This window comes from Scyliorhinus torazame, chromosome 10 (assembly GCF_047496885.1).
Source record: "Scyliorhinus torazame isolate Kashiwa2021f chromosome 10, sScyTor2.1, whole genome shotgun sequence".
In the NCBI taxonomy this organism is placed as follows: domain Eukaryota; kingdom Metazoa; phylum Chordata; class Chondrichthyes; order Carcharhiniformes; family Scyliorhinidae; genus Scyliorhinus; species Scyliorhinus torazame.
Window position 1 is genome coordinate 207087490 of NC_092716.1, and position 26376 is coordinate 207113865.

The following is a 26376-nucleotide window of genomic DNA, read 5'->3' on the forward strand; positions in this document are numbered from 1 at the left end:
CCTATATCTTCCACCTTTCACCTTAAATTTATGTCCCCTTGTAATGGTTTGTTCCACCCGGGGAAAAAGTCTCTGACTGTCTACTCTATCTATTCCCCTGATCATCTTATAAACCTCTATCAAGTCGCCCCTCATCCTTCTCCGTTCTAATGAGAAAAGGCCTAGCACCCTCAACCTTTCCTCGTAAGACCTACTCTCCATTCCAGGCAACATCCTGGTAAATCTTCTTTGCACCTTTTCCAAAGCTTCCACATCCTTCCTAAAATGAGGCGACCAGAACTGTACACAGTACTCCAAATGTGGCCTTACCAAAGTTTTGTACAGCTGCATCATCACCTCACGGCTCTTAAATTCAATCCCTCTGTTAATGAACGCGAGCACACCATAGGCCTTCTTCACAGCTCTATCCACTTGAGTGGCAACTTTCAAAGATGTATGAACATAGACCCCAAGATCTCTCTGCTCCTTCACATTGCCAAGAACTCTACCGTTAACCCTGTATTCTGCATTCATATTTGTCCTTCCAAAATGGACAACCTCACACTTTTCAGGGTTAAACTCCATCTGCCACTTCTCAGCCCAGCTCTGCATCCTATCTATGTCTCTTTGCAGCCGACAACAGCCCTCCTTACTATCCACAACTCCACCAATCTTCGTATCGTCTGCAAATTTACTGACCCACCCTTCAACTCCCTCATCCAAGTTATTAATGAAAATCACAAACAGCAGAGGACCCAGAACTGATCCCTGCGGTACGCCACTGGTAACTGGGATCCAGGCTGAATATTTGCCATCCACCACCACTCTCTGACTTCTATCGGTTAGCCAGTTCGTTATCCAACTGGCCAAATTTCCCACTATCCCATGCCTCCTTACTTTCTGCATAAGCCTACCATGGGGAACTTTATCAAATGCCTTACTAAAATCCATGTACACTACATCCACTGCTTTACCTTCATCCACATGCTTGGTCACCTCCTCAAAGAATTCAATAAGATTTGTAAGGCAAGACTTACCCCTCACAAATCCGTGCTTGCTATCCCTAATCAAGCAGTGTCTTTCCAGATGCTCAGAAATCCTATCCTTCAGTACCCTTTCCATTACTTTGCCTACCACCGAAGTAAGACTAACTGGCCTGTAATTCCCAGGGTTATCCCTAGTCCCTTTTTTGAACAGGGGCACGACATTCGCCACTCTCCAATCCCCTGGTACCACCCCTGTTGACAGTGAGGACGAAAAGATCATTGCCAACGGCTCTGCAATTTCATCTCTTGCTTCCCATAGAATCCTTGGATATATCCCGTCAGGCCCGGGGGACTTGTCTTTCCTCAAGTTTTTCAAAATGCCCAACACATCTTCCTTCCTAACAAGTATTTCCTCGAGCTTACCAATCTGTTTCACACTGTCCTCTCCAACAATATCGCCCCTCTCATTTGTAAATACAGAAGAAAAGTACTCGTTCAAGACCTCTCCTATCTCTTCAGACTCAATACACAATCTCCCGCTACTGTCCTTGATCGGACCTACCCTCGCTCTAGTCATTCTCATATTTCTCACATATGTGTAAAAGGCCTTGGGTTTTCCTTGATCCTACCCGCCAAAGATTGTTCATGCCCTCTCTTAGCTCTCCTAATCCCTTTCTTCAGTTCCCTCCTGGCTATCTTGTATCCCTCCAATGCCCTGTCTGAACCTTGTTTCCTCAGCCTTACATAAGTCACCTTTATCCTCTTAACAAGACATTCAACCTCTCTTGTCAACCATGGTTCCCTCACTCGACCATCTCTTCCCTGCCTGACAGGGACATACATATCAAGGACACGTAGTACCTGTTCCTTGAACAAGTTCCACATTTCACTTGTGTCCTTCCCTGACAGCCTATGTTCCCAACTTATGCACTTCAATTCTTGTCTGACAACATCGTATTTACCCTTCCCCCAATTGTAAGCCTTGCCCTGTTGCACGTACCTATCCCTCTCCATTACTAAAGTGAAAGTCACAGAATTATGGTCACTATCTCCAAAATGCTCCCCCACTAACAAATCTATCACTTGCCCTGGCTCATTACCCAGTACTAAATCCAATATTGCCCCTCCTCTGGTCGGACAATCTACATACTGCGTTAGAATAGCTTCCTGGACACACTGCACAAACACCACCCCATCCAACCTATTTGATCTAAAGAGTTTCCACTCAATATTTGGGAAGTTAAAGTCGCCCATGACTACTACCCTCTGACTTCTGCACCTTTCCAAAATCTGTTTCCCAATCTGTTCCTCCACATCTCTGCTACTATTGGGGGGCCTATAGAAAACTCCTAACAAGGTGACTGCTCCTTTCCTATTTCTGACTTCAACCCATACTACCTCAATAGGGTGATACTCCTCGAACTGCCTTTCTGCAGCTGTTATTCTATCTCTAATTAATAATGCCACCCCCCACCTCTTTTACCACCCTCCCTAATCTTATTGAAACATCTATAACCAGGGACCTCCGACAACCATTTCTGCCCCTCTTCTATCCACGTTTCCGTGATGGCCACCACATCGTAGTCCCAAGTACCGATCCATGCCTTAAGTTCACCCACCTTATTCCTGATGCTTCTTGCGTTGAAGTATACACACTTCAACCCATCTCCATGCCTGCAAGTACTCTCCTTTGTCAGTGTTCCCTTCCCCACTGCCTCATTACACGCTTTGGCATCCTGAATATTGGCTACCTTAGTTGCTGGACTACAAATCCGGTTCCCATTCCCCTGCCAAATTAGTTTAAACCCTCCCGAAGAGTACTAGAAAACCTCCCTCCCAGGATATTGGTGCCCCTCTGGTTCAGATGCAACCCGTCCTGCTTGTACATGTCCCACCTTCCCCAGGATGCGCTCCAATTATCCAAATACCTGAAGCCCTCCCTCCTACACCATTCCTGCAGCCACGTGTTCAGTTGGACTCTCTCCCTATTCCTAGCCTCGCTATCACGTGGCACCGGCAACAAACCAGAGATGACAACTCTGTCTGTCCTGGCTTTTAACTTCCAGCCTAACTCCCTAAACTTGTTTATTACCTCCACACCCCTTTTCCTACCTATGTCGTTGGTACCAATGTGCACCACGACTTCTGGCTGCTCACCCTCCCCCTTAAGGATCCTGAAGACACGATCCGAGACATCCCTGGCCCTGGCACCCGGGAGGCAACATACCTTCCGGGAGTCTCGCTCGCGACCACAGAATCTCCTATCTATTCCCCTAACCATTGAATCTCCTACAACTATTGCTTTTCTATTCTCCCCCCTTCCCTTCGGAGCCCCAGAGCCAGACTCAGTGCCAGAGACCTGGCCGCTAGGTCCTTCCCCCGGTAGGTCATCCCCCCCAACAGCATCCAAAACGGTATACTTGTTTTGAAGGGGAACGGCCACGAGGGATCCCTGCACTTTCTGCCTGTTTGTTTTTTTCCCCCTGACTGTAACCCAGCTATTCTTGTCCTGTACCTTGGGTGTGGTTACCGCCTTGTAACTCTTCTCAATCACCCCCTCTGCCTCCCGGATGATCCGAAGTTCATCCAGCTTCAGCTCCAGTTCCCTAACACGGTCTTTGAGGAGCTGAAGTTGGGTGCACTTCCCGCAGGTATAGTCAGTAAGTACCTCACTGGCCGATGCTATTTATACAAAGCCAAGTATTGTTAAGGGTCTCCCGCCCCCTTATTGGGGGAGCTTGTATTCTGCAAGATCCACGGGGTAGTAAATCATCCCTACCACGTAAGACCCATGCGGGTTTTAACAAGAGGGAAGGCCATTCAAGAGCAACTCATTAAAAAATTGTTTCCAGAACATCGAGGGACCATGGCCGGGATTCTATGAGCCTCCGCGCCGAAATTGCGTTGGCGCAGGGGCAGAGAATGTTGCGTCAGACCCACGATTGGGTCCGATGCCTTCCCGTGATTCTCCGCGGACCGTAGAATCACCGCCAACCGTGCGAGCGCAGTCGAGGCGGCGCTGGTCGGGGGCCATTGAAAGAGGTCCCCACGGCGATTCTCCGCCGGCAGCTGGCCGAGTTCCCGCTGGCGTGGTTCTAACATGGTTCCACCCGGCGGGCACTAAGAGTGGCAGTTGCCGCGGTCGCCCTGGTGGGGGGGGGGGGGGCAGGCATATCCGTCACCAGGGGGGGGGTCCTTCAGGATGGCCAGGGTTCCGATCGGGGGCCATCGATCGGCGGGCGCGCGTGATCTGGAGGGGGCCTATATGGTTGGGGCCGGCTTGCTGTGTGGGTCCGCCATGTTGTGTGGGGCTGCTGCCGCGCGCATGCGCGGACCCGCAGCCGGACGTTCAGGGCGCCCTATCGGCAGCCAGAGTTGCGCAGAGCACTCCGGCGCTCTGCTGGCCCCCTTAAGATAAGTGAATCGCTGGGCCAAGTGTTCCGTTGACGCCGGCGTGAAACACTCCGGTGTTTATGCCGGCGTCAACACTTAGCCGCCCGGCCCATGTTCATTGGATTGAGTGATGAACGTGAGGCACAAAATAAGTTTAAAAGGGTAATCACCGAGGGGCGGTGTGAATTCCGCACCCGCCAGCTGCCGAATTCTCCGGCACCGGGGATTTGACGGGGGTAGGAAGCGCGCCGTGCTGGTCTGCGGCCACTGGCAGCGGCCCGCCCGACGAACCTCCGGCCCCCGATGGGCCGAGTTGCCGCCCGTTGTTTGCTGGTCCCGCCAGCGTAAATTAGAGTAGGTCCTTACCGGCGGGACCTGGCGGCGGGGGTGGCCTCTGGGGTTCTCAGGGGGGCGATAGGGGATTTGGCCCCGGGAGGTGGCCCCACGGTGGCCTGGCCCGCGATCAGGGCCCCCCCGATCCGCGGACGGGCCTGTGCCGTGGGGGCACTCGATTCTTCCGCACTGGCGGCTGTAGCGGTCAGCCATTGCCGGTGCGGAGACGAAGCCTTCTGCGCATGCGCTGGGATGATGCCTGCACACGCTGGTGCTCCCGCGCATGTGCCAACTCGCACCGGCCGCCGGAGGCCCTTCGCCGCCGGTTGGCGTGGCGCCAAGCCTCTTCCCCATCGGCCGGCACAGCACAAATCACTCCGGGGCTGGCCTCGCCCCTGAAGGTGTGGAGGAGTCCGCAGCCAGAGTGGTTCACGCCACTCCTTCCCGCCGGAGTTGCCCGTCCCGCCGATTCCTGCAGAATCCCACAAGAGATTTGTTCTGTAAGAATGAAAAAAAGGATTTCAAATCATGGACTGTTGGAGCTCCTGTCGCTGCTGTTAGACCTGGAATAGGTTGATTCAGTGTCCCGAAAAAGCAATTCAAATAGTTTAAACCTAATCAAACCGTATCAACATAAAACTTGGGTTAAAGAACTTTTTTGATACACGAGGTGCTTCTTATAAGACTATCTTTGAAATGTGTACAAAAGTCACTTTATTACATGGAGCATATTACAACTGCTCTATATTTATGCCTTGCTGTGAGGCAGAGTCACAGGCAGTGTACTTTATTGAGTGTGGAAAGTGTGAGCAGGACATGATTGGGCTCGGCTACACTGCCCTCCTCAGGTAACTAATTGCTGAAACTCTGTCCAACCGCAATGTGAATAATAGTGAGATGTCATTTTTAAAAGGTGCCCAGAAAGCTGCAGCTTTATCCCATTCTGAACTGTAGTCCAGAAAATGGCTTGGAGACGCCAGGCAGAACCAGCTGAAGTGCTGAATGTAATACTGCTGCATACAGTGGAGGACTGCATTTCTCTTCCCCAAGGATGAAAGGAGGAGGCCCACCTGACTTAACAACCCTGCAAAGGAGATAGCTGCCAGGGTGCTTACTATGAACAATGTATTCCAGAGAACAGCCCTGTAGTGCTAGAAAAGGATGAGTGGCTTCATCAGCACTGCCACGGCAAGTGAACCCACTACTGTTTCAACTCACCTCACAGAGTGGGAACTGGGACATGGGCCTCAGTCGCTAGGCCATGATCTGAGCTGCCCATGGATCAAAGGCTTCTAAACATGCTCCATTGATACCTCATGGCCATTGTGGTGGTATGTATTAGGAGTAATACGGTACACCATGATGCCGAGGGGCTATTGGTGGACAGATACTGGGTCCTCATTGGATCTGCCGCCTACTGGGCTCCACCCAGATAGGCGGGGTATAAGAACCCGGTTTCTCCCAGCAGCTGAATTCTGCAACTGAGCTGCTGGGGAACAAGTCTGCTCAATAAAGCCTCGATTGAGTTTCTCTACGTCTCACCTCGTGTGTTATCGATGGTGCCACAATTTATTCAGCAGACTTAAAAAAAAGGAATATGGAGCTCCGGATCGCCCCGGAGTGCCTGCGAATCGGCCCCCAAGCAGCTAACTCCGCATTGGCGTTTAAGCACTGGCTGGCGTGCTTTGAGGGATACCTCCGAACGGCTCCCGGCAGACCAACAGAAGACCAGAAGATGCAGGTCCTGCATTCCAGGGTGAGTCCCGAAATCTACTCGCTCATCGAGGACGTGGAAGATTTCCCAGCGGCGATCACCTTGCTGAAAGAGACCTACATTCGGCACGTCAACCAGGTCTATGCACGCCATCAGCTCGCGACGAGACGACAAATCCCCGGGGAATCGCTCGACGAATTCTACAATGCTCTAAAGATCCTGGGAAGAAATTGCAACTGCCCAGCGGTAACGCCGAATGAACACACGGAGCTCCTGATCAGAGACGCGTATGTAGCAGGTTTGGCATCATCGCAAATTCGCCAGAGACTTTTAGAGAAAGACTCTCTCGGACTCAGAGGCACGGGCCCTTGCGGCCTCCCTCGACGTGGCCTCCCAAAACACCCGCGCCTATGCCCCCGACCGCGCTACAGCCCCTTGGGCTCCGTGGACCCCTGCTGCGATCGACCCCCTGGCACCCCCCACCCCACGCACAACTGGACCATCTCCAAGCCCTCCACGAGGACCTCTGCCACCCAGGGGTCACTTGTTTCTACCACTTCATAAAGGCCCGCAACCTCCCGTACTCCGTCGAGGAGGTCCGAATAGTCACCAGGAACTGCCAAATCTGCGCAGAATGCAAACTGCATTTTTTCAGGCCAGATAGAGCGCACCTGATAAAGGCTTCCCGTCCCTTTGAACGCCTCAGTTTGGATTTCATAGGCCCCCTTCCCTCCACCGATCGCAACACGTACTTACTTAACGTCGTTGACGAATACTCCCGTTTCCCCTTCGCCATCCCCTGCCCCGACATGACCGCTGCCACGGTCATTAAAGCCCTCTGCACCATCTTTACCCTGTTCGGTTTCCCCGCCTACATCCATAGCGATAGGGGGTCCTCCTTCATGAGTGACAAACTGCGTCAATTCCTGCTCAGCAAGGGCATAGCCTCGAGCAGGACGACCAGCTACAACCCCCGGGGGAACGGGCAGGTAGAGAGGGAGAGCGGAACGGTCTGGAAGACCGTCCTACTGTGAGCTCCCCACACCCCCCCAAAACCAATCACCACCCCCTCACTCCCGCCGGTGCACCCCACAGCCACCCCCTTCCCGGGGGGATCGCCACTCCTCCCAGGCCCGCCCAGGAGAACGGAAACAGGGATGGACAGCGCGATGCTCCCAGAGTCGACCGGACCCGAGCCTGCACCACCACCACCCGGGCTGAGACGATCGGAAAGGGCGACCAGGGCACCCTCTCGACTCATCGAATCGGTTTAAGATGTAAATAATTCAGTGGCCAGTAAAAGCGGCATTGTTGTATATAGTTAATGCTGCGAATCGGTTCAAGATGTAAATAATTCAATGGCCCAGTAAAAGCGGCATTGTTGTATATAGTTAAATGGTTAAGGCACCATACCGATCCTGTAAACCCCTACCACCATACCATCCACACCATCGACCACCCCACCGGGTTCCTTTTTAACAAGGGGTGAATGTGGTGGCATGTATTAGGGGTAATACGGTACACCATAATGCCGAGGGGCTATTGGTGGACAGATACTGGGTCCTGATTGGATCTGCTGCCTACTGGGCTCCACCCAGAAAGGCAGGGTATAAGAACCCGGTTTCTCCCAGCAGCTGCATTCTGTAACTGAGCTGCTGGGGAACAAGTCTGATCAATAAAGCCTCGATTGAGTTTCTCTACGTCTCACCTCGTGTGTTATCGATGGTGCCACAGCCATATAGCATTCCATGTAGCCTGCAGGTAGAGAGATGACCACAGGTCCTGGATCCTGCCAGACTCAAGGCTCATATTGTGGAAGGGGGTGGGGTGATGGGAGAGGGGGGTTCTGGCATGGAGGGTACCAGCAAGCACAGCTGATGCCATGCCTCTTTGTGCTTTATTCTTCTATCTGCATGAACTCAATGCTCTTGAGGGTGCTGCCAAAGAACCCTAGCAGACGAGCTGAAGTGCATCTTTCACATGGCACACAAGAGCCAGAGGGTTGCTGCTGTCGACTGGCAGCTTGTGAATGTCACCTGCATCAAATGCTCTCAAGCCACCTTTTCTCCTTGTACAGGACAAGTTGCGCACAACAAGTAATAATAATAATAATCTTTATTGTCACAAGTAGGTTTACATTAGCATTGCAATGAAGTTACTGTGAAAAAGCCCTTAGTCGCCACATTCGGGCGCCTGTTCGGGCACACAGAGGGAGAATTCAGAATGTCCAAATTATCTAACAGCTCTGGACTTGTGAGAGGAATCCGGAGCACCCGGAGGAAACCCACACAGACACGGGAGAGAGGATGGGAAGGGGCATGACTCAAGAGGCATGTGTACTCAGGGAAGCTTTAACTTTTGCCTGGGTCCTTGCCAGCATTGTGCAAGAAGGCTCCTTTGCCTTTCACATTCCCTTCGATTCCCAAGCCTTTGCTTCAGCAAAACAACGGGCAGGGGTTCCCCTTCAGTCGTTCAGTTGAGCTTCACCCACCTGATGGCTCAACTCCATCCAGTTTCTCGACATCTCCACCACAAGGAACTGAATAGTTGTGAGTGGTCATGGTGCATGACATTTTTAACTGCAGTCCAAAACCCTTCATGCTCCCGCTCTTTACCCACACGCTCTCTACTCTAACCCCCCCCCCCCATAACCATTGACCCTCCTGGTGTTACTTTTGACCCCCCCACAGTCATCCTAGAAACATCTTGTAATTCTTTGTCTGGTGTAGATTCATGTTACACCCCCTTTCTTCCCAAGGAGCCCATCCCAATAACTGTAGAGATGCCCCCTTACTCTGCCACCCCCCATAATCCGCATTTATTTCCGTCTGCTATCCAACAACCCTCATTTCTCCTTCATCATCAGCCTCCCACCCTACCAGATCCCAGTGCTCCCTTTAACCTTCACCATCTCTTCATACCCCTCAGTTATATCCCCCTCCCCATGCTCCACAGCTCAGGAGTAGATATCACAAACTCCTCTCTCAGAACCCCTTCCCCCACTCCGCCCCCCCTCCCCCACTGTCCATTTGCACCTGTATACCCTAATTTCCTGTTCACACCTGCACAGCCCCGCGCCCGCAACTGCCCGTTCGTACCTGCACACCTTCCCCCACTGTCCGTACCTCACCATGGCCCTTTTCACATCCCTGTTCCATAAACCATCTCACCCATCCAGCCACCTACAACTTTTCATTCTTTCTCCCACTTACCACCTCTGATGTCCCCCGCTCCCCATCTAGGTCTCCACATCCACCTGCTTTTTCCTCTTCTCCCCATTGTCTTGCCCCGACAGCACAATGACCATATCATGCCACACAACCACAGACTGCCCCTCATGTGCTGGAGAGCCCACCTGAGCGATGGACACCTAACTGATGGAAACTGTCATCTTTTCCACTGTCCGTGAACTGTCCCAGGCCTCCATCCAGGTAAGTCCGACAAATGCACGTCACGTTGGTCCGGACATGCTTCAGACCAGTGTGCTATTTCATGCTGTGGGGGGTGGATAGGGAGGTGGGGAGATGGGGGGGGGGGGCGGGGGGAATGCATAAGATGAGGGAGGGGGAAATTCCAGTCAGGGGTTAATTTAGATTTCGTCAATGGGATTCATATGGGCTTCCCGATGACCTGTGGTGGGACTGGCGACATGCCTCTTTTACGCCACAGTTGTCGTAAGTTCCCATTGTCAAATCCCAGCATTGGGAAGCCGATTTTCAAGTTCCGACGGTATTGTATCCCCTCGTCTGCCATGATGCCAGTTGATGTCGAAGGACAATTCTGTCCAAATAAGCTGTCAGAACAGTTGGCAGCCGATGAACACGTGTCTCCTGAGGAGCGCACAAGTAACTATAGTTCCTGAGGGAACCTTTTGAATAAATTGCGTTTTTCAAAACCTATTGTAAACCTCACCGACATGATGTCACGTGAGCGAGTTTTGAATATTTAGTGAGGGGGGAATCGTATGGCAGGGGGTCTGGCTAATTATATTAAAATGCATGTAAAACCATTAAAATTAAAATGATGTTTTTTGCCCTTTGTGGGTGTGAACATTATGACATCATGGGCAAGCGGCGTGGAAAATCGGAAAGTGATCTCTCCGGGAAGAATCGTGTTTCCCGATTCTCTCCACACTTTCCACCCACATCGGTGATCCCGCGGACTGCTAACGTAGGCTCAAAATGGCCTCCATAGAGTTTTTTGCACAAAAAGGCCCTTCTGCCCATTGTGGCTGTGCTGGCCATCAAGCCCCTATCAATTTTAATCACATTTTCCAGCACTTAGTCCTTTTGTTTGTTCTGTTTCTGTTTTAGAATTTTATTAGATCTTTTTACAACCACATAATATTCTGTTGGCCTATACTCCAAATTCATCTGCTTTCCACAGCATTGAACCTCCATCCAATCAGTGTACGGTTACTGGTTTTAACATAGTTCCAAAGTTCAGCATCTCTCACCTACTAGCATTAACTTCTATCATCATGTTTTGATCCACTCCCTATCTTATCAATATCTTTTGACAGCTTCCTTTGGTCTTAAAAAGCAATTATGGACAGAATTTTACCACGACCTGCTGGTGGGTTTACAGATACAGGTGGGCCCGTAACATTCCCCAGATGACCTTCCCACTACCTTCCCACCCACCCTAAACTCGTCATCATTTTAGCTGATGGGCGAGGCCTAGGATGATCTGCCCATCCTTTCCCAAGGCCCTTAAGTGGGCAATTAATGATCACTCTCAGTCATTTCCCACTCAGCCTCAATTTTCGGGCTGGAGTTCAGGAGCAGCAGATTGAAGGAGTGGGGGGATCTGTAAAAACGCTGCTCAGCCCTCAGGTCGGAGGGAGGGGGGAACTCCTCCTCCAGTAGCCTCCTTTCCACACTGAGCACCCTCCTTGAGGCCAGTCCCCTGTGGGTACCCCCCCACACCCCTCTCCCCTCACCTTCCTGGGCCTCGCCTCCTCACTGTGTCGTGAGGCCATCCCCACTGGTCCTGGATCCTGACACCTTGAATCTGGGGAGTCCCAGGCTTGCTCACTGCTGCCACTTGTTCTGCTGTAACTATGGAGCGGCCCACCAATCAGATTAGCTAGCAGCTCTCTCAAGGCAGAGCGTTCTCCCAAATGAGGGGCGAAAGACCTGTCTCCAGCCGATTTAGCACATTTGGAGCATTGAATGACTGCCATGCAATCAGCGTCGGTGGGGATGTTTCAGGTGCCATCTATAAAATCATGTCCCATATGTATCACCTATTCTTGTATAAAGTTTATCACCACTACCTCAAGACCCATAGAATCATATAATTTACAATGCAGAAGGAGGCCATTTGGCCCATCGAGTCTGCACCAGCTCTTGGAAAGAGCACCCTACCCAAGCCCACACCTCCACCCTATCCCCATAACCCAGTAACCAGCCAACACTAAGGCCAAGTTTGGACACTAAGGGAAATTTAGCATGGCCAGTCCACCTAACCTGCACATCTTTGGACTGTGGGAGGAAACCGGAGCACCCGGAGGAAACCCACACAGGCACGGGGAGAACGTGCAGACTCCGCACAGACAGTGACCCAAGTTGGGAATCAAATCTGGGACCCTGGCGCTGTGAAGCAATTGTGCTAACCACTATGCTACTGTGCTGTCCATAGGTATTAGCTGTGGCTCAATGGTAGAACCTTTACCTCTGAGTGAAAACGTTGTGAGGTCAAGTCCCACTCCATGATATCTGAATAATAATCTAGGCTGAAGCCTGTCTATCTGATGTTTTATTAAACTGAGGTTTGGCTTAACGTGGAAGTAGAAGACTGCTGGAATTTCCAGTTCATCCAGTCTTGAGACTGGAAATTTCTGCCTGAGGTCAATGGGTCCATCAAATTTTCCATCACACCCGGGACGATGCCCACGATGGGTGAGACCAGAAAATGTGCCCCGTTGTTTTTTCCCTTCCAGCCAATTGTTTGGACAGTTTGCTACCCCCCTAATTCCATGTCACTTGGACTTTTCCAGTAATCTTTCAGATGCACAGCTTTTCTTCTCAGTCATTGACTTGGTTTGTGCCTCCATCAAAAAAAATTCTGATGTTTGTCAAGCATGATTGCCATTTCTTAATCCATGCAGACATCTTGCAGCTCTTACCTCTTTATCTAGAATGATTTCAGTAATTTCATTTTCAGGAGCCCTAATATTTTGCCAACCGCAGATCTTCACTGACAGGCTTGTCATTTCTGAGACTAAATCTGCCTTCCTTTATAAAATGGGCACTACTCAAGCCACAGATAGTGGCACTGATAACTTGTTGAACCAAAGTTAAAATAAAGCCCTGAAATAAAGGGGGGATTTGAAATTTTCACCCGCCTAGAGCAGGGGTGGTTAGGGGAGGGGCGAGGGGGAGGGGGATGTAATAGCAAGCTGGAAATCCAAGTTTCCTCTAAAGCTGACCCTGCGCTCCAAAAACATAGACTCTCCTCTTGATAGTCAACCTGTCTGATTTACTTTGCCTTGACTTGGTGGGGGCTGCTGAAGAAGAGGCTACAATGTCAAGTTGATCCAAACTTGGGGGTTAGCGATGGTCTGATCCTGGGTTCCAGGGGTGGGATGATAGTCATAGTTCACAGGGATTGGAGGCTGGGGTTGTGGGGCTTCAGATTGAAGGGCTTTGGAATCAGAGATTGGTGGGTGGGGAGCTCACAGGCCTTGGAGGGAGTGAAGCTGGACGCCTTAGGTGGAGATCGGAGGGTCTGTGAGGAAGGTCAAGCGGAGATTGGAGGGTGTCACTTTGTGTGGGTTTAGCGAAGCCGGAACGTCTGGTCCTGCAGATTTGCCTTTCTGTGTTTGCCAGGTTTCCCAAAGTGATATTCTACAACCTTAAAGCAACACAGCAACAGGGTCAGAAAAAATTGGGAAACTGGTACCATTGAAAATCTAAAGTGAAAATGAATAATGCTACAAACATATAGCAGGTGATTAGCACCATCTAAAAAGAGAAGTGACAGATTTACAGTTCAGACTGAAATCCTTCATTCAGATTTATTTTCTGCTTCAAGGAAAAGAATGCAGACATCTTCGTGGAGGTGTTACTCAAGCCCAAACAGAGCAACATTTTGCACCTCCAAGGGGTGTATGTCATCAAAAATGACCAAAATTACCAAAAGAATCTTTGGGCCAACAGGAGATTTTTGGTTGCTAAGCTCTCTTGGTAACAATGCTACCATGTTTTCTTTCCTTGTATGCTATTGTCTGAATACTGATTACTTTATTCTGTTTGGTTTCTTTATTAGCAAGTGAGACTTGGTGATATCTGCTTCTCCCTCCGTTATATTCCCACTTCGAACAAGTTGACGGTTGTAATTTTAGAAGCCAAGAATCTGAGGATAATGGATAAAGGTGGTTTATCCGGTAAGAGCGCCTACTCCAAATGCTTGTGGCTGTACGTTTGGCTGAGGTTAATGCTTTCACAAAATTAGGGTATGATGGAAGGCCTCTCGCAAGATTTGCGGTGCTCACGAAATGTACGAGATCTTGCGAGATTTATATATTTAAGTGAACAGTTGGGTTCACTTGAATATGTTGGTGTCGGATTCTCCCAGCCCAGGAATGAATACCCATGCCTGGGAGACCTCGGCATGGTGCCGTTTAGCACTGGGGAACACACAAATGTGGACCAGGCGTAATGGCATGTGGAGGGTCTTCAAGGCTTTCGGAGAACCCCGGGTGGTTGGGCACTAGGCAGGGTCGTACCCTGACACTCCCACTGCCACATGGGCACCTTGGTACTGCCAGCCTGGCATATTGACACTGCTGCCTAGGCACAGCAAGGGTGCCTTTGTGGCACTGCCAGGCTGGCTGGGGCACTGCCAGGGTGCCAGGCTAGCAGTGGCAAGGTACCCAGGTGCTAGGTTGTCTGTGCTGGAGATATGGCCCGGGGTGCTCTGCCCTTATGAGGTGGGGTGAGGGGGGCTCAAGGACCCTCTAACAGGTAAGTTGGAGTGTTGGGGGATCCAGAGGTTGAGGTGGCGGGGGGTGGGGGGGCTGGGCGCGTTAAGAGATCAGGCCAGCACTGATGAGCTCCATTCAAATTTCACCAGTTGCTGTGGTGGGGCTTGAACACATACCCCCAGAAAAGTAGCCTGGGTTTTAGGTTACAAGTGTAGTGATACCAATCTTTTAAAAATAAAATTGAGATACACCAAGCCCAAACCATTAATATTTTCTGTTCAGGTAGTTGGGATGAAATTGGTCTTGATTGATAGCTTAAAACAAATGATGGTGAGTTGGCAGTTTGTTGATCAGAAACTCTTGTGCAGAGAGTGGTGAAGGAGAGAGACGGGAAGAAAAGGAAAGTACAGAGAGAGGGCAGGGGAGAGAGGAGAGGAGGGGTAGAAAATGCTGGTATGAGGCGAGGGGGAGGAAGGGAAGGGAGAAGGGACAGGGCAGAGAAGCTGGGAGGGGTGGGGGTGGGTGGTGAGAGAGAGCGAGAAAACGGGGTGAGGAGGAATACTTGTTATATCTTTTACTTTAATATATTCAGTTTGCACTTTTTCCCCGTGTCTGCATGGGTTTCCTCTGGGTGCTCTGGTTTCTTCCCACAGTCCAAAGGTGTACAAATTAGGTGGATTAGCCATGCTAAATTGCCCCTCAGTGTCGAAAAGATTTGGTGGCATTACTGGGATAGGCGGGTTAATGGACCGAGGTAGGGTGCTCTTTCAGAGGGTTGGTACAGACTCGATGAGCCGAATAGCCTCCTTCTGCAGTGTAGGGATTCTATGATATTCTCAGATATTTGCTTATGTATGTAACACAACTCAAAGAAATAGTTTTTGGTTATATTTAAAACCAGTGTCCTCAAAATAAATGTGACCACATACTGTTGAGACAAGGCTAAATAGAAAACGACAGAAACTGATGGACTTTATTTTCACAAGTATTTGGAAGCATCTCTATCTTTTTTATAGACCCTTATGTGAAGATGCGCCTGATGCTCAATAATAGAAAGTTAAAGAAGAAGAAGACAACAGTTAAAAAGAACACATTGAACCCATATTTCAATGAATCTTTTAACTTTGATGTAACCTTTGAAGAAATACAGGTGAGGAGAATATATGAAAGCTTTAAAAAGAGTAAGGTACAGCAAGTTACGTTCTTTCTGTCGAACATGAAAAAGTCAAAAGTAACTTGAGCAGCCTTGGATTAAGCGATCCCTGGTCAAAACATCCAATAATTCAGCACTATTTCACCAAATTGATATTCTGACTGAAAGAGACGCTAAGTAGAAATAGAAATATATTGGTGTCCTTCTGAGATTTGTACATTGTTACAGCAGCGTCTTAACTTACATAGTCCTGACATAGATCACTGGGCACTCAAGATGGAAACATTTTCATTCATCACACAGCAGTGGCATTATTAGCATCTGCAGTGATACAAACAAATTATCCATATGTTTGGAAGAGGGGCAGATTTTGTACTGCGTTGCTTTCTCCTTATTTCTATCTCTCGGCCGTCCATTTAAACATTTGTGACAATTGTGCATCTGCTGCTCCCTTGTTCATACCTTTATCAGTCTTCAACTCACCGCATAGGTGTGTAATGCCAATGCAGTGACATCTGATTAACCAACTCACACCCCTTTTTGTTGGAAGCTACCATTAGCCAGCTGTTCCCCCCACCCCCAAGTCTGGTCTCATGTGTGCGTGTTACAACTGGCTTCATTACTCCTGAGCTAGGGCATGGAAAAAAATCACAGCCAATGTAAAAATTGGTGCTTTTCAAAATTCCACCTGGAGAGTACTTACCTGTATCCTGATACCCATTTGGGATGTGAGTGAACTCAGTTATAATGTCTTCAAGTGATACAGCCTGCTGCTGACTCACAATATTTAGATTAAAAAGAAATTCTCACTTAAGTGGGGTCCTGTGGAATTGTATCTCAGAATGTGCATAATTTTTAAGTTCGAACAAATGAATACACCATAAATTAGATACTACTTTTCACCTCTGGGGCTTCCATTTCAATCCAGTCCAGATGAATTCCCATTAATGTGTGCTGTGTGCTGTAAATTAGATTGCCATGTGAAATGACGTCAAATAGTCTTAATATATCTCCAACAGCCCATAGAAGCTGCATAAAACTGACTGCATTAAATTTGAAATCTCATCCAGGGAGCACATGCCAGCTAATGTGGAAAATGGGGAAAAAACAATTTTATGTTCTGCAGTGATCCTGGTGTAAAGCTGAATGGATGTGCGCAGTGGGATGTGCACAGGATTGGTCTCAATTGCGTTGCATTTCTCAGTTGACATGTTTACGTCTGCTCACACATCGTAAAACTGCAATGAAAACAAAATGCTGCGGTTGCTGGGCATCTGAAATAAAAAAGAAAATTCTGGAAAAATTCAGCAGGTCTGGCAGCATCTGTTGGGAGAGAGACAGAGTTAACATTTCGAAGAGTCATATGGACTCGAAATGTCAACTCTGTTACTCGCTCCACAGCGGCTGCCAGACCTAAGTTTCTTTCCCCAGCATTTTTCTGTTTTTATGTCAAACTAATTGTTGCAGTTTGGGATTTCTTTTGATGCTCTAACTGGGGCACATTGTCGGGGCAGTGCTGAGCATAATTTATTCTGCCACATCGGATCCAGAATTATTTGGGTTGACATTCCTCCTCCTTCAGATAGCAGGCTAAAGGGCATGGCAATCATAGACTTCCATTGGATTGAGCCATGATTATGCTTGGCAAAATGTAGCAGTATGGCTGAGCAGGAAACTTTCCCGCTTTTAGTGCCTGTCATCTGGCATACTTGAGGAATTAAAGGCTGATAATCAACTACATTATGAACGCACCTTCAGTGGTCATCAAGTCCTGAAGTCGGACTTGAACATAGCTTCTGGCACAGAAGTAGGAACGTTACAATCTGCGTCGCAGGGCTTCCACTGTGTTGACATGGGTGCTGAAAAATCTCCATTTCATAACACTCGTCGGTTTTGAGTATCGAAGCAGGGATGTGTTGCTGCAATTATACAAGGCCTTGGTGAGGCCACACCTGGAGTATTGTGTGCAGTTTTGGTCTCCTTCTCTGAGGAGGGATGTTCTTGCTTTCGAGGGAGTGCAGCAAAGATTTACCAGACTAATTCCAGGGATGGCGGGACTGTCATATGAAGAGAGATTGACTAGGTTGGAATTATTCTCGCTGGAGTTCAGAAGAATGAGGGGGGGTCTCATCGAGACTTATAAAATTTTAACAGGACTAGACAAGGTAGATGCAGGGAAGATGTTACCAATGATAGGTGTGTCCAGAACCAGGGGTCACAGTCTGAGGATTCAGGATAAACCATTTTGGACAGAGATAAGGTGACATTTCTTCACCCAAAGAGTGGTGAGCCTGTGGAATTCATGACCACATGAAGTAGTTGATGCTAAAACTTTGAATATATTCAAGAGGCGGCTAGATATAGCACTTGGGGAGAATGGGATCAAAGGTTATGGGGAGAAAGCAGGATTAGGCTATTGAGTTGGAAGGTCAGCCATGATCGTGATGAATGGCGGAGCAGGCTCGAAGGGCCAAAAAGCCTCCTCCTGCTCCTATCTACCATGTATCTATGTATATCCTGAAATGCCTGAAATCCATAAGAATTTTTTTTAAAGGTGAGAAATGCACTTTTAAAGCCTCTTGCATCCTCTGTTATATGTTTCTTCTTTCATCGAACAGAAAGTGCAGTTAGTGATCTCCGTGTGGGATCATGACAAGATGTCAAAGAACGATGCCATTGGAAAACTCTTTCTTGGCTGCAAAGCCACTGGAAATCAGCTACGTCACTGGTCTGATATGCTGGCCAATCCCAGAAGACCAATTGCTCAATGGCACACTCTTCAATCCAAGGAGGAAGTAGATAAAGCACTTGGGGTGAAATCTCGCTTCCAAATCTTCAAGTGAAGATTCTAGATTGAAATCAGAGGTATCTCTACCAGGTCATAAATTAGAAGCTACCTTTTTTCAGAAAAACCTGTTCTTTTGCTAAGAAATCATCTGTTCCGACATTCTGTGTTGTAAAAGTTGAGCTGAAGTGAAAGAGGTGGAAATTATTTCAATATTTGAAACAAACCGAATACACAACACAGAATTCATTATAGATACATTGCTATACAACTTTCTGATCCTGATTGTACTGGTAAAGCTGAGTCCAGTTTACACGACAGAGTATAGTGCACATCAGACAGCCTGGATATTTGGGTCATTTTCACTTTCCTGGAATATGAAACCATAATGGAAATAAATAGAAGACAATTGATTGAATGAATAGCTTAAATAACTGTAATGTTGTAAATCTTCAACTTGCTTTATATTCATCCTCTGATTCCCTAGATTGAATTACTATTTTAATGGGCCATCATTTCCATGATTTTAAATTTGATAATCCAAAATACAACGATTCCAGCAGAACTTCCCGATCATTATAGATTAGGAAGATCCAAAATTTGAATCTTGTCCTTGATCCATGGTGGGTTAGTTGATCTCCTCCAGGCAGCAATTGGAACAGTGTCAGGGAGAGTAGAAAAATTATCCATGGTTCTGGTCTTGCACATTATCCAGTGACCACTGCTGGAAATAAGCTCAGTTGGATGTTGAGATTAGAGTCGGCTTTTATGCACTTCACATTTGATGATGTCTCGGGACTTGGTAAATACTGAAGACCATGTAACCAAGGTATAGAAGCTGTTCTGCCTCTTTGCAAGTCTCTTCCTTTTGGCAGACCATGAAGAAAAGCCAGGATCTGTATCAATTTGCTCTCTGCAATTTCCGGGTCTTTTAAACATAATTCCAGATGCCCTTTGTAAGATAAATGTTGCATGCAAGTCTTGGAGATGTGGGTGATGGTGGGGGTGGGGGGTGGGTTATTGATTGGGGATAGAATTGGGGGCTAGTATTTTGTGTGCCCTGCAGTTTTCCTGACTCAGTAAAAATCCAGGCATATCTCTGAAGACCAGAATACCAAATGAGATTGGAGATACAGACTTTCAGAAATAAGAGAGCAGCCTGGGCCTTCAAAGATAGGGCAGAATTTTGAAAGGAATTGATTAACCCCACCACCACCACCACATACCCGCATCTTTCTTGACTGCTGTGAGGGGCCTCTTTACTGCCCATCTACCAGCCGCGAGCAAATTAGATAAATTTCCACTAATCATACAAACTGCAGTGGGGTCAGAACACTGGAGCAAGATCCCAGTGTGAACACGGGTCATTTCCTCAGGATATATAGAATAGTTATGTTCTCTTCCCAGATAGATAAAATTAGTTTGCTATACTGCTCTTGTGAAAATATGCTCTTAAATGTATTATTTATGTCGGTGTCTGCACTTTACTGAGAAAATATATTTGTAACTGTTGTATATATTTGCTAAATTTATATGAAAGGGTTAACTGCTTCTACTGCCTATGGTATGTGTATTGGAGCAGGGAATGGTGTTCACCACTGAGGTTGGGTGTTTACTTTGACCTTGTGACAGCCCTAATTTGTATCTATTCATGACATTCAGATGGGAGCTCTGTCTGCCAGGAACATTTTCCCACTTGGAAAATCAGGCAGGTTCTGCAATAGGTGTAAACTGGGTGGAATAAACTGGCACCATTTTTGAGTGCACTCAGTGTTACAAACAGAACACAATTAGACAAGCATATTTCCAAATCCAAAAATAAATTTTCTGTGTTTTTCAGATTGACTACCAAGTTATCTGCCTCAAAAATAAATTTAATTTACAATTCTTTGTCTTGCTCTCAAAATTACAAGTGAATTGCTTGTTGAAGCAATCTAGCCCACTTGCAAACCAAATTGTCCAAAATACCTCGTCTGCCAGTCTTTCTTTTAGTTCCCACACTCTGTCGTAATTGCACAATTTCTCATTGTTGCTTATTTTATCAATGCTGTTTTGGTTAATGCTTTCTTCTTAAGTATTGAATAAACTGCTCAACATGGTTTCTTACTCTTTGCTGCATTCACACTTGTCCTGATTAAAGATTAATTGTTTATGCTTCTACATTAGCCCATTTCCTTCCCCCCTTCATGCAAGTCTTAACTTTATCACAATATACAAGGTTCTAAAGTCCAGCCTTAGCTTCAGGTACCAACCAATACCTCATCTTCTCAATGATGGTCATGTCTTGAGCTATTTCCTTGACTTTAAACCTAGATATTTCAATAATAATTTTAAAGTACATTGTTGATTGATAACTTGTCCAATACTAGGATGGATTCATTCACCTATATGCGAGTATAGAAATTGTGCCTTTGACTTCTTTTGAATCCAGCTAGAAGCGAATCGTTTTGGGACTATGTATTTATAATAGGTCATAAAATTCTCGGAATAGCTCCTAACCTGTGAGTGTCATATTGGAAGGACCATTACCACCAGAATAAAAACAAATGTCATTATTCTGCATGAAACAAACGGAACTAAACAAGGTTAGGGTGCTTACATTTAGCGGAAAACATTTCATGTCCCTAATATGAACGGTACATGATTTGCAAGTAAAATACTTTCATGGTTTATTTAATATCCCAATAGAGGCAACCATCCTAAAATAAAGGTCTTAATGCATAAATATTATATTGACTAATACAGAACAAGAGGTTCTCCGATTCAATCCCTGCTCAATATTGAGTTAGATACCAATCACTGAAGTAGTGCGATACTATCTGGCTTCAACACCCTAGAGCTGGGGAAGGCAAATCATTTTTATTCAAGTAAATAAATGGGCACATCAATATGTCAAATTAACAAATTTGCAAATGCAGGAACGCATCAGCGCAGGATGAAAAAAAACTTTAGAATACAGGAATTGTCCATTTAAGCCTGTTTCCCCATTTTGTTACCTTTTTATCTATTTAATTTCAATTCCTTGTACTTTTTCCCATCTAAACATTCCAATTGTAACAGACTGAATTGATATGTCTGTAGCCTTCATGATCAACACTGCACATGCTGACAACCATTTATGTTAAGAACCTTTTCCTAGATTTGCTTTTGATTAATTAAATTCAAATATTCAGGTATAGTTGGTTCAAATTATTTCTGAAATAAAGTATGGACTTTATGATGGTAAGAATGTGTGATGGAATTATATAAATAAATGGGAAGGAAAGACTATATTAAAAGCTGGGATCATAATGGTAGTTAAGAAGCAAAGATGTTGTGAATATAAATCTGATTTTACAAATAAAGATATTTAAATCTGTACTTTTTGCTTCTTGTCCTGCTTTACGTGTTTTATAAATGCATAAAACTGTTAAGATACTATTAGATTAGGTAGCATTGTATCATTAAATTAAATAAGTCATTAAGCTTCCATGCTGCTTAATTCAGGAAACTGTGTGAAGTATGAGGTGCATAGTGCAAGTCACAACAAAGGCTGAAAACAGTAGGACAGTAGGCAAGATACATCATATAGAAGTACATAGCTGATGCAAAACTAAGATTTTAAAACATGAGGAAAACAAGCACCGATGGAAATATTAAAGTCCTGGGAAATTATTAGAGTAACGGGTACTGCATTAAGTCTACATATAGATCAACACCAAGGTGGGGGCAAGCAAGAGCGTGTACGTGGTACATTCAGAGCTTTGAAGGCATAATAAATCGGAAAAGCAATCAGACTGTCAATAAAAATGTGATGAAATTTATATCCTTCAACTCACAGAATTGCTTTAACAATTGCCTGACTCAACTGTTGTTCAGTTGATAACACTGTTAGTTCAGTTGATAACACACTTACCTCTGAGTAAAGGCTATACGTTCAGGCCCCACACCAGAACATAAGCACAACCATCTAGCTGCACATGGCAGTGATGGGCTGAGGAAATGATCCACTGTTGGAAGTGTTGTCTTTCAAATTAGATGTTAAATTGATGCCTCTGTCCTCTTAGGTGGATGTAGAACGGTAGCACAGTGGGTAGCACTGTTGCTTCACAGCACTAGGATCCCAGGTTCGATTCCCAGCTTGGGTTACTGTCTGTGCGGAGTCTGCACGTTCTCCCTGTGTCTGCGTGGGTTTCCTCCAGGTGCTCTGGTTCCCTCCCACAAGTCCCGAAAAGACGTGCTTGTTAGGTGAATTGGACATTCTGAATTCTCCCTCTGTGTACCCAAACAGGCGCTGGAATGTGGTGACTAGGAGCTTTTCACAGTAACTTCATTGCAGTGTTAATGTGTTACTTGTGACAATAAAGTTTATTATTATTATAAAAGATGCCATGTGACTATTTTGAAGAATGCGGAGTTATCACTGGAGTCCTGGCCAATATGTATTCTTAAATCACTATCACAAAAACATCACATTGCTGCTTCGGGGATCAGTTTAGCTGCCCTATATCTTGCAACGGTGATTACACATACAAAAATTACTTAATTGGCTGTAAAGCATCTGGTGGTCATGAAAGGTGCTATATAAATGCAAGCCTTCCTTTCTTTCTCAACATTTCCAGTATAAGGTTTGCATTTTTTAATGAATAATTTATGAATCAGGACTTCAAAATAAATAATCAGAGATTACCATGGTGTTATGGGCGAGGCTTTTCAGAACCCCAAAATGTATCATGGAGTTCAACCAACCTCTCCCTTGAATGAATTTGTTGCTTTACCGAGCACACGGCTTTTTCCCATAGGTGTGGGATTACAATTATGGACACGTGGGTTTGTAAACACAAAACACTGTTTATTCCATGAACTCAACTTAACACCTTAAATAAACATTGGATCTCTTAACACCCCTTACTTCAAAGATAACTCAGAAAATATTGCAACAGTAAATACTTCCTTAAAATGTCCCTTCAAACTTCCAAGAGACTTAACACCTTTAAACAGTATCACATCAGGTTAAAGGATATATATTTTTTCTGTAGAATGGCAGAGATATATTATGCTTGGTTGACTTCAGCTCCAGCACCCTGCTTTCTTCCTGCAAACTCTCTGGAAAAACAGACACACCCAAGCTGCTGTCTCAAACTGGCTTTCTACTTTTAAACTGCTCACAGAAAAACAGCCAGGCCCTTTTAAAACTAACTGCAGCTCTCTTTCAAAACTGAAACTAAAAACCTGCAAAACACAGACTGCAAAATGGCTGAACTGAGCTGAGCCCCACCCACTCTCTGACATCACTGTTTTCTTAAAGGTACATTGCTTAAACATCCATGTCTTAAAAGTACTCTCACATGACAATGGGAATGCATTAAATGCAGGACGGGCCAGTTTATTTTAAAGAAATCAAACATCCTTTAACATCCTTAGAAGGTTCTAGAGTTCTACATAGTCCACTAAATTAGCTTTGGATTATAGTCACTTTGTTGTGCAAGCAATAACAGCAGCTAATGTACACACAGTAAGGTCAGCCAAATGCCAGTTAGACAAATAACCAGTTAATTTATTTTGGTGGTACTGGTTTAAGGAACATTGGCCAGGATACTAGGAGAACTGAATTGTTTTCTTTGGATACGCCCTGAGATATTTGCAAATCACTTTGGGAGACAGACAGAGCCTAAGTAGGAAGTGAAGCAAATATCAGCCTTTACATAGAGTCTTAGATGTTTACAGCATGGAAACAGGCCCATTGGCCCAGCTGGTCCATGCCACCCAGTTTCTATCACTAAGCTCGCCCCACTTGCCTGCATTTAGCCCATATCCCTCTATACCCACCTTGTCAGTAACTGTCTAACTGCTTTTTAAAGGACAAAATTATACCCGCCACTACCACTGCCTCTGGCAGCCCGGTCCAGATGCCCACCACCCTCTGTGTAATAAAAGTTCCCCTCTGGTCTCTTTTGTATCTCTCTCCTCTCACCTTTAACCTATGCCCTCTAGTTCTAGACACAATTACGATCAATTTGTTCTGTTATGTTTTGTTTAAGCAAGATCATTTTCAAAATGTTAATTCCAATAAAAAATGTTGGCTTGTGAGAATAGATGCAGGTTGTAGCATTCCATATATTACGCACTCGATGCACTATTGGGTACACTATTACAATATTATACACATAGGGTTTGCAGCATCTTCAAGGTAAGAAACCAAAAAAATTGTTTGACAGAAAATATTGGGTATTAACAGGAAGTCAATTTGCATCTTAAATTTCTGGTTCTGCATTTAATTTTTGGCTGTTGAGCCATCTGTAGTGACAATAGTTTGCTATCTATTCCATTGTGTCATTAGTGTAAGGGGTGATCTCAAACCAATATTAGGGTGAGCTTGGGTCTTTGGATGAGGAAAGCAAGGGCTAAGCCATGTCCATTGTTTAGTATACTACTAAATAGCATTATTATATAAATAAAAGGGATGAGAGTTTTATGACTGAATTTAGTGCTGGTGATAGGGGTCCAGCTGACAGACCTGAAAGCGGGAAGGGCACAACCTGCTTCAGTGGGCAGTGGGACCCTAGGCTGCATCTCGTCAGCAACATGGTTGCAGGAAGATGACAGGCATTTAACCTGAGTTCCAATAAATATTCGCTTAACCTCTCCTCAAGAGATCTGAAAGCTAGATTGGTCTGAACTATGATGTCTTTCAAGCTGAATTGTCTGCACACATTCAGGGAGCCAGGATTTCCTGATAGACATTAATTAAACAAATGCCTGGCTTGAAAATAATGCCAATCAGAAAATCCCAGGCTACTGCTGAGATACAAATCATAGAATGATTCTCACTGAGAAAATAAATCCTGCTTGGAGTCAAGGAGAGAAAATTGAGGAAAGGAAATTGCAAATTCTGGATCCATATTAAGACTATCTGTACAACTTACATATAGTATTGGATACATACAAACAATTTCAAGAGTGTTCAAAGGAGTTTTCTTAACTTTTTTTGTTGGGGGAGCTGACCTATTTTTTTCCATCAGGATTTCCCTCTAATTAACCTTTTGCTTTTCATCTTTTATGAGGCACTGTTCTCAACTAAAATAACTATGTACTGAATACAGTTTTAACATCATCTCATTCCGAAAAATGAGGTACTGCATGACTCATTCCCCAAACATGTTCCAAACACCTGCTGCAAGATCATTAAATTCAAGCTCCTTATAAACAAGTACAAGTGTGACGCACTTTTGGAATTACTATTTAATAAGTACAGTGGCACACTATCATTAAATCAGACCAATCACTGTCATTCTGAAGTTCCTTAGGCTTAACAAAAGCCCCAATGTTAGACTTTTTGCAATGTGCTCATTCTAAGATTCATTATGGAGTTTATGCATTCCACGCATTTTTGGAGACAACAACAAAGTGAATATCGAAGAGGGGGATGTTAATTGATCCCTTACATTGCTACATTATAATTGCATTGTGGCACTGGAGGACCTCGACGTTAACATTGGCTAAACATTCAGTCTCAACAATATGCCCTATATATAGCCATATGTCCATTTGCTGCTGACAATGAGTGCAGGGGAGAATTACTGCTGACCTCAATTTCTGACCTTGCTGGAGTATTTCAGATCAGGGTGGGTGCATCTAATTCAAGCAGGTGTCCATGTCATATTGGATGCATCCTGGGTGATGGGGAAGGGAGAGATGGCACTGAATGTGGGGTAAATCCAAGCCCCCTCAAGAGATTGCAATCCTTCTCTTTGTAAAGGGGGTGATTTAAAAAAGTAACACAAGCGATTCTAGAGTATTTCTGTTCAGGGCCAGTCTTTGACCTGGAGACCATGATCGGCTACGCTTGTAAGAAAGAATGAGCTGGGCAGTAGGATGTTCCCAGTATCCAGTCACTCGGTAGAAATGAAATGGAGCCATGGGAACTTCTATAGGAGACAGCCATCCTGCTTGATAATGTAATGGGCTATCTTTGGGACAAGACAGGAAGATGGGCCCCATTGGCAACACTCAGCAACTTTTCTGCTAAAGGCTATAGGTCCACTCATCATATTCCAATGTCACACTCAGGCTGTCACAGATTAATCCTGTAAAATAATCTTCAAAATGAAACAAAGGTAGTGA

The 26376-nt window shown here is 45.8% G+C and overlaps 1 protein-coding gene across 2 annotated transcripts in view; it reads left to right on the forward strand.

Moving 5' to 3' along the window:
- The window catches only part of syt8 (synaptotagmin VIII), a 105709-nt gene extending 86437 nt beyond the window's left edge, over positions 1–19272 (forward strand). For both annotated transcript variants that reach the window (XM_072466307.1, XM_072466306.1), the window contains exons 7-9: positions 13678–13795; positions 15352–15485; positions 18107–19272. In XM_072466307.1, the coding sequence (XP_072322408.1) occupies positions 13678–13795; positions 15352–15485; positions 18107–18331 (477 nt within the window). In that variant the 3' untranslated portion in view covers positions 18332–19272. The remainder of the gene's footprint in view (positions 1–13677; positions 13796–15351; positions 15486–18106) is intronic.
- Positions 19273–26376: the final 7104 nt, after the last annotated feature.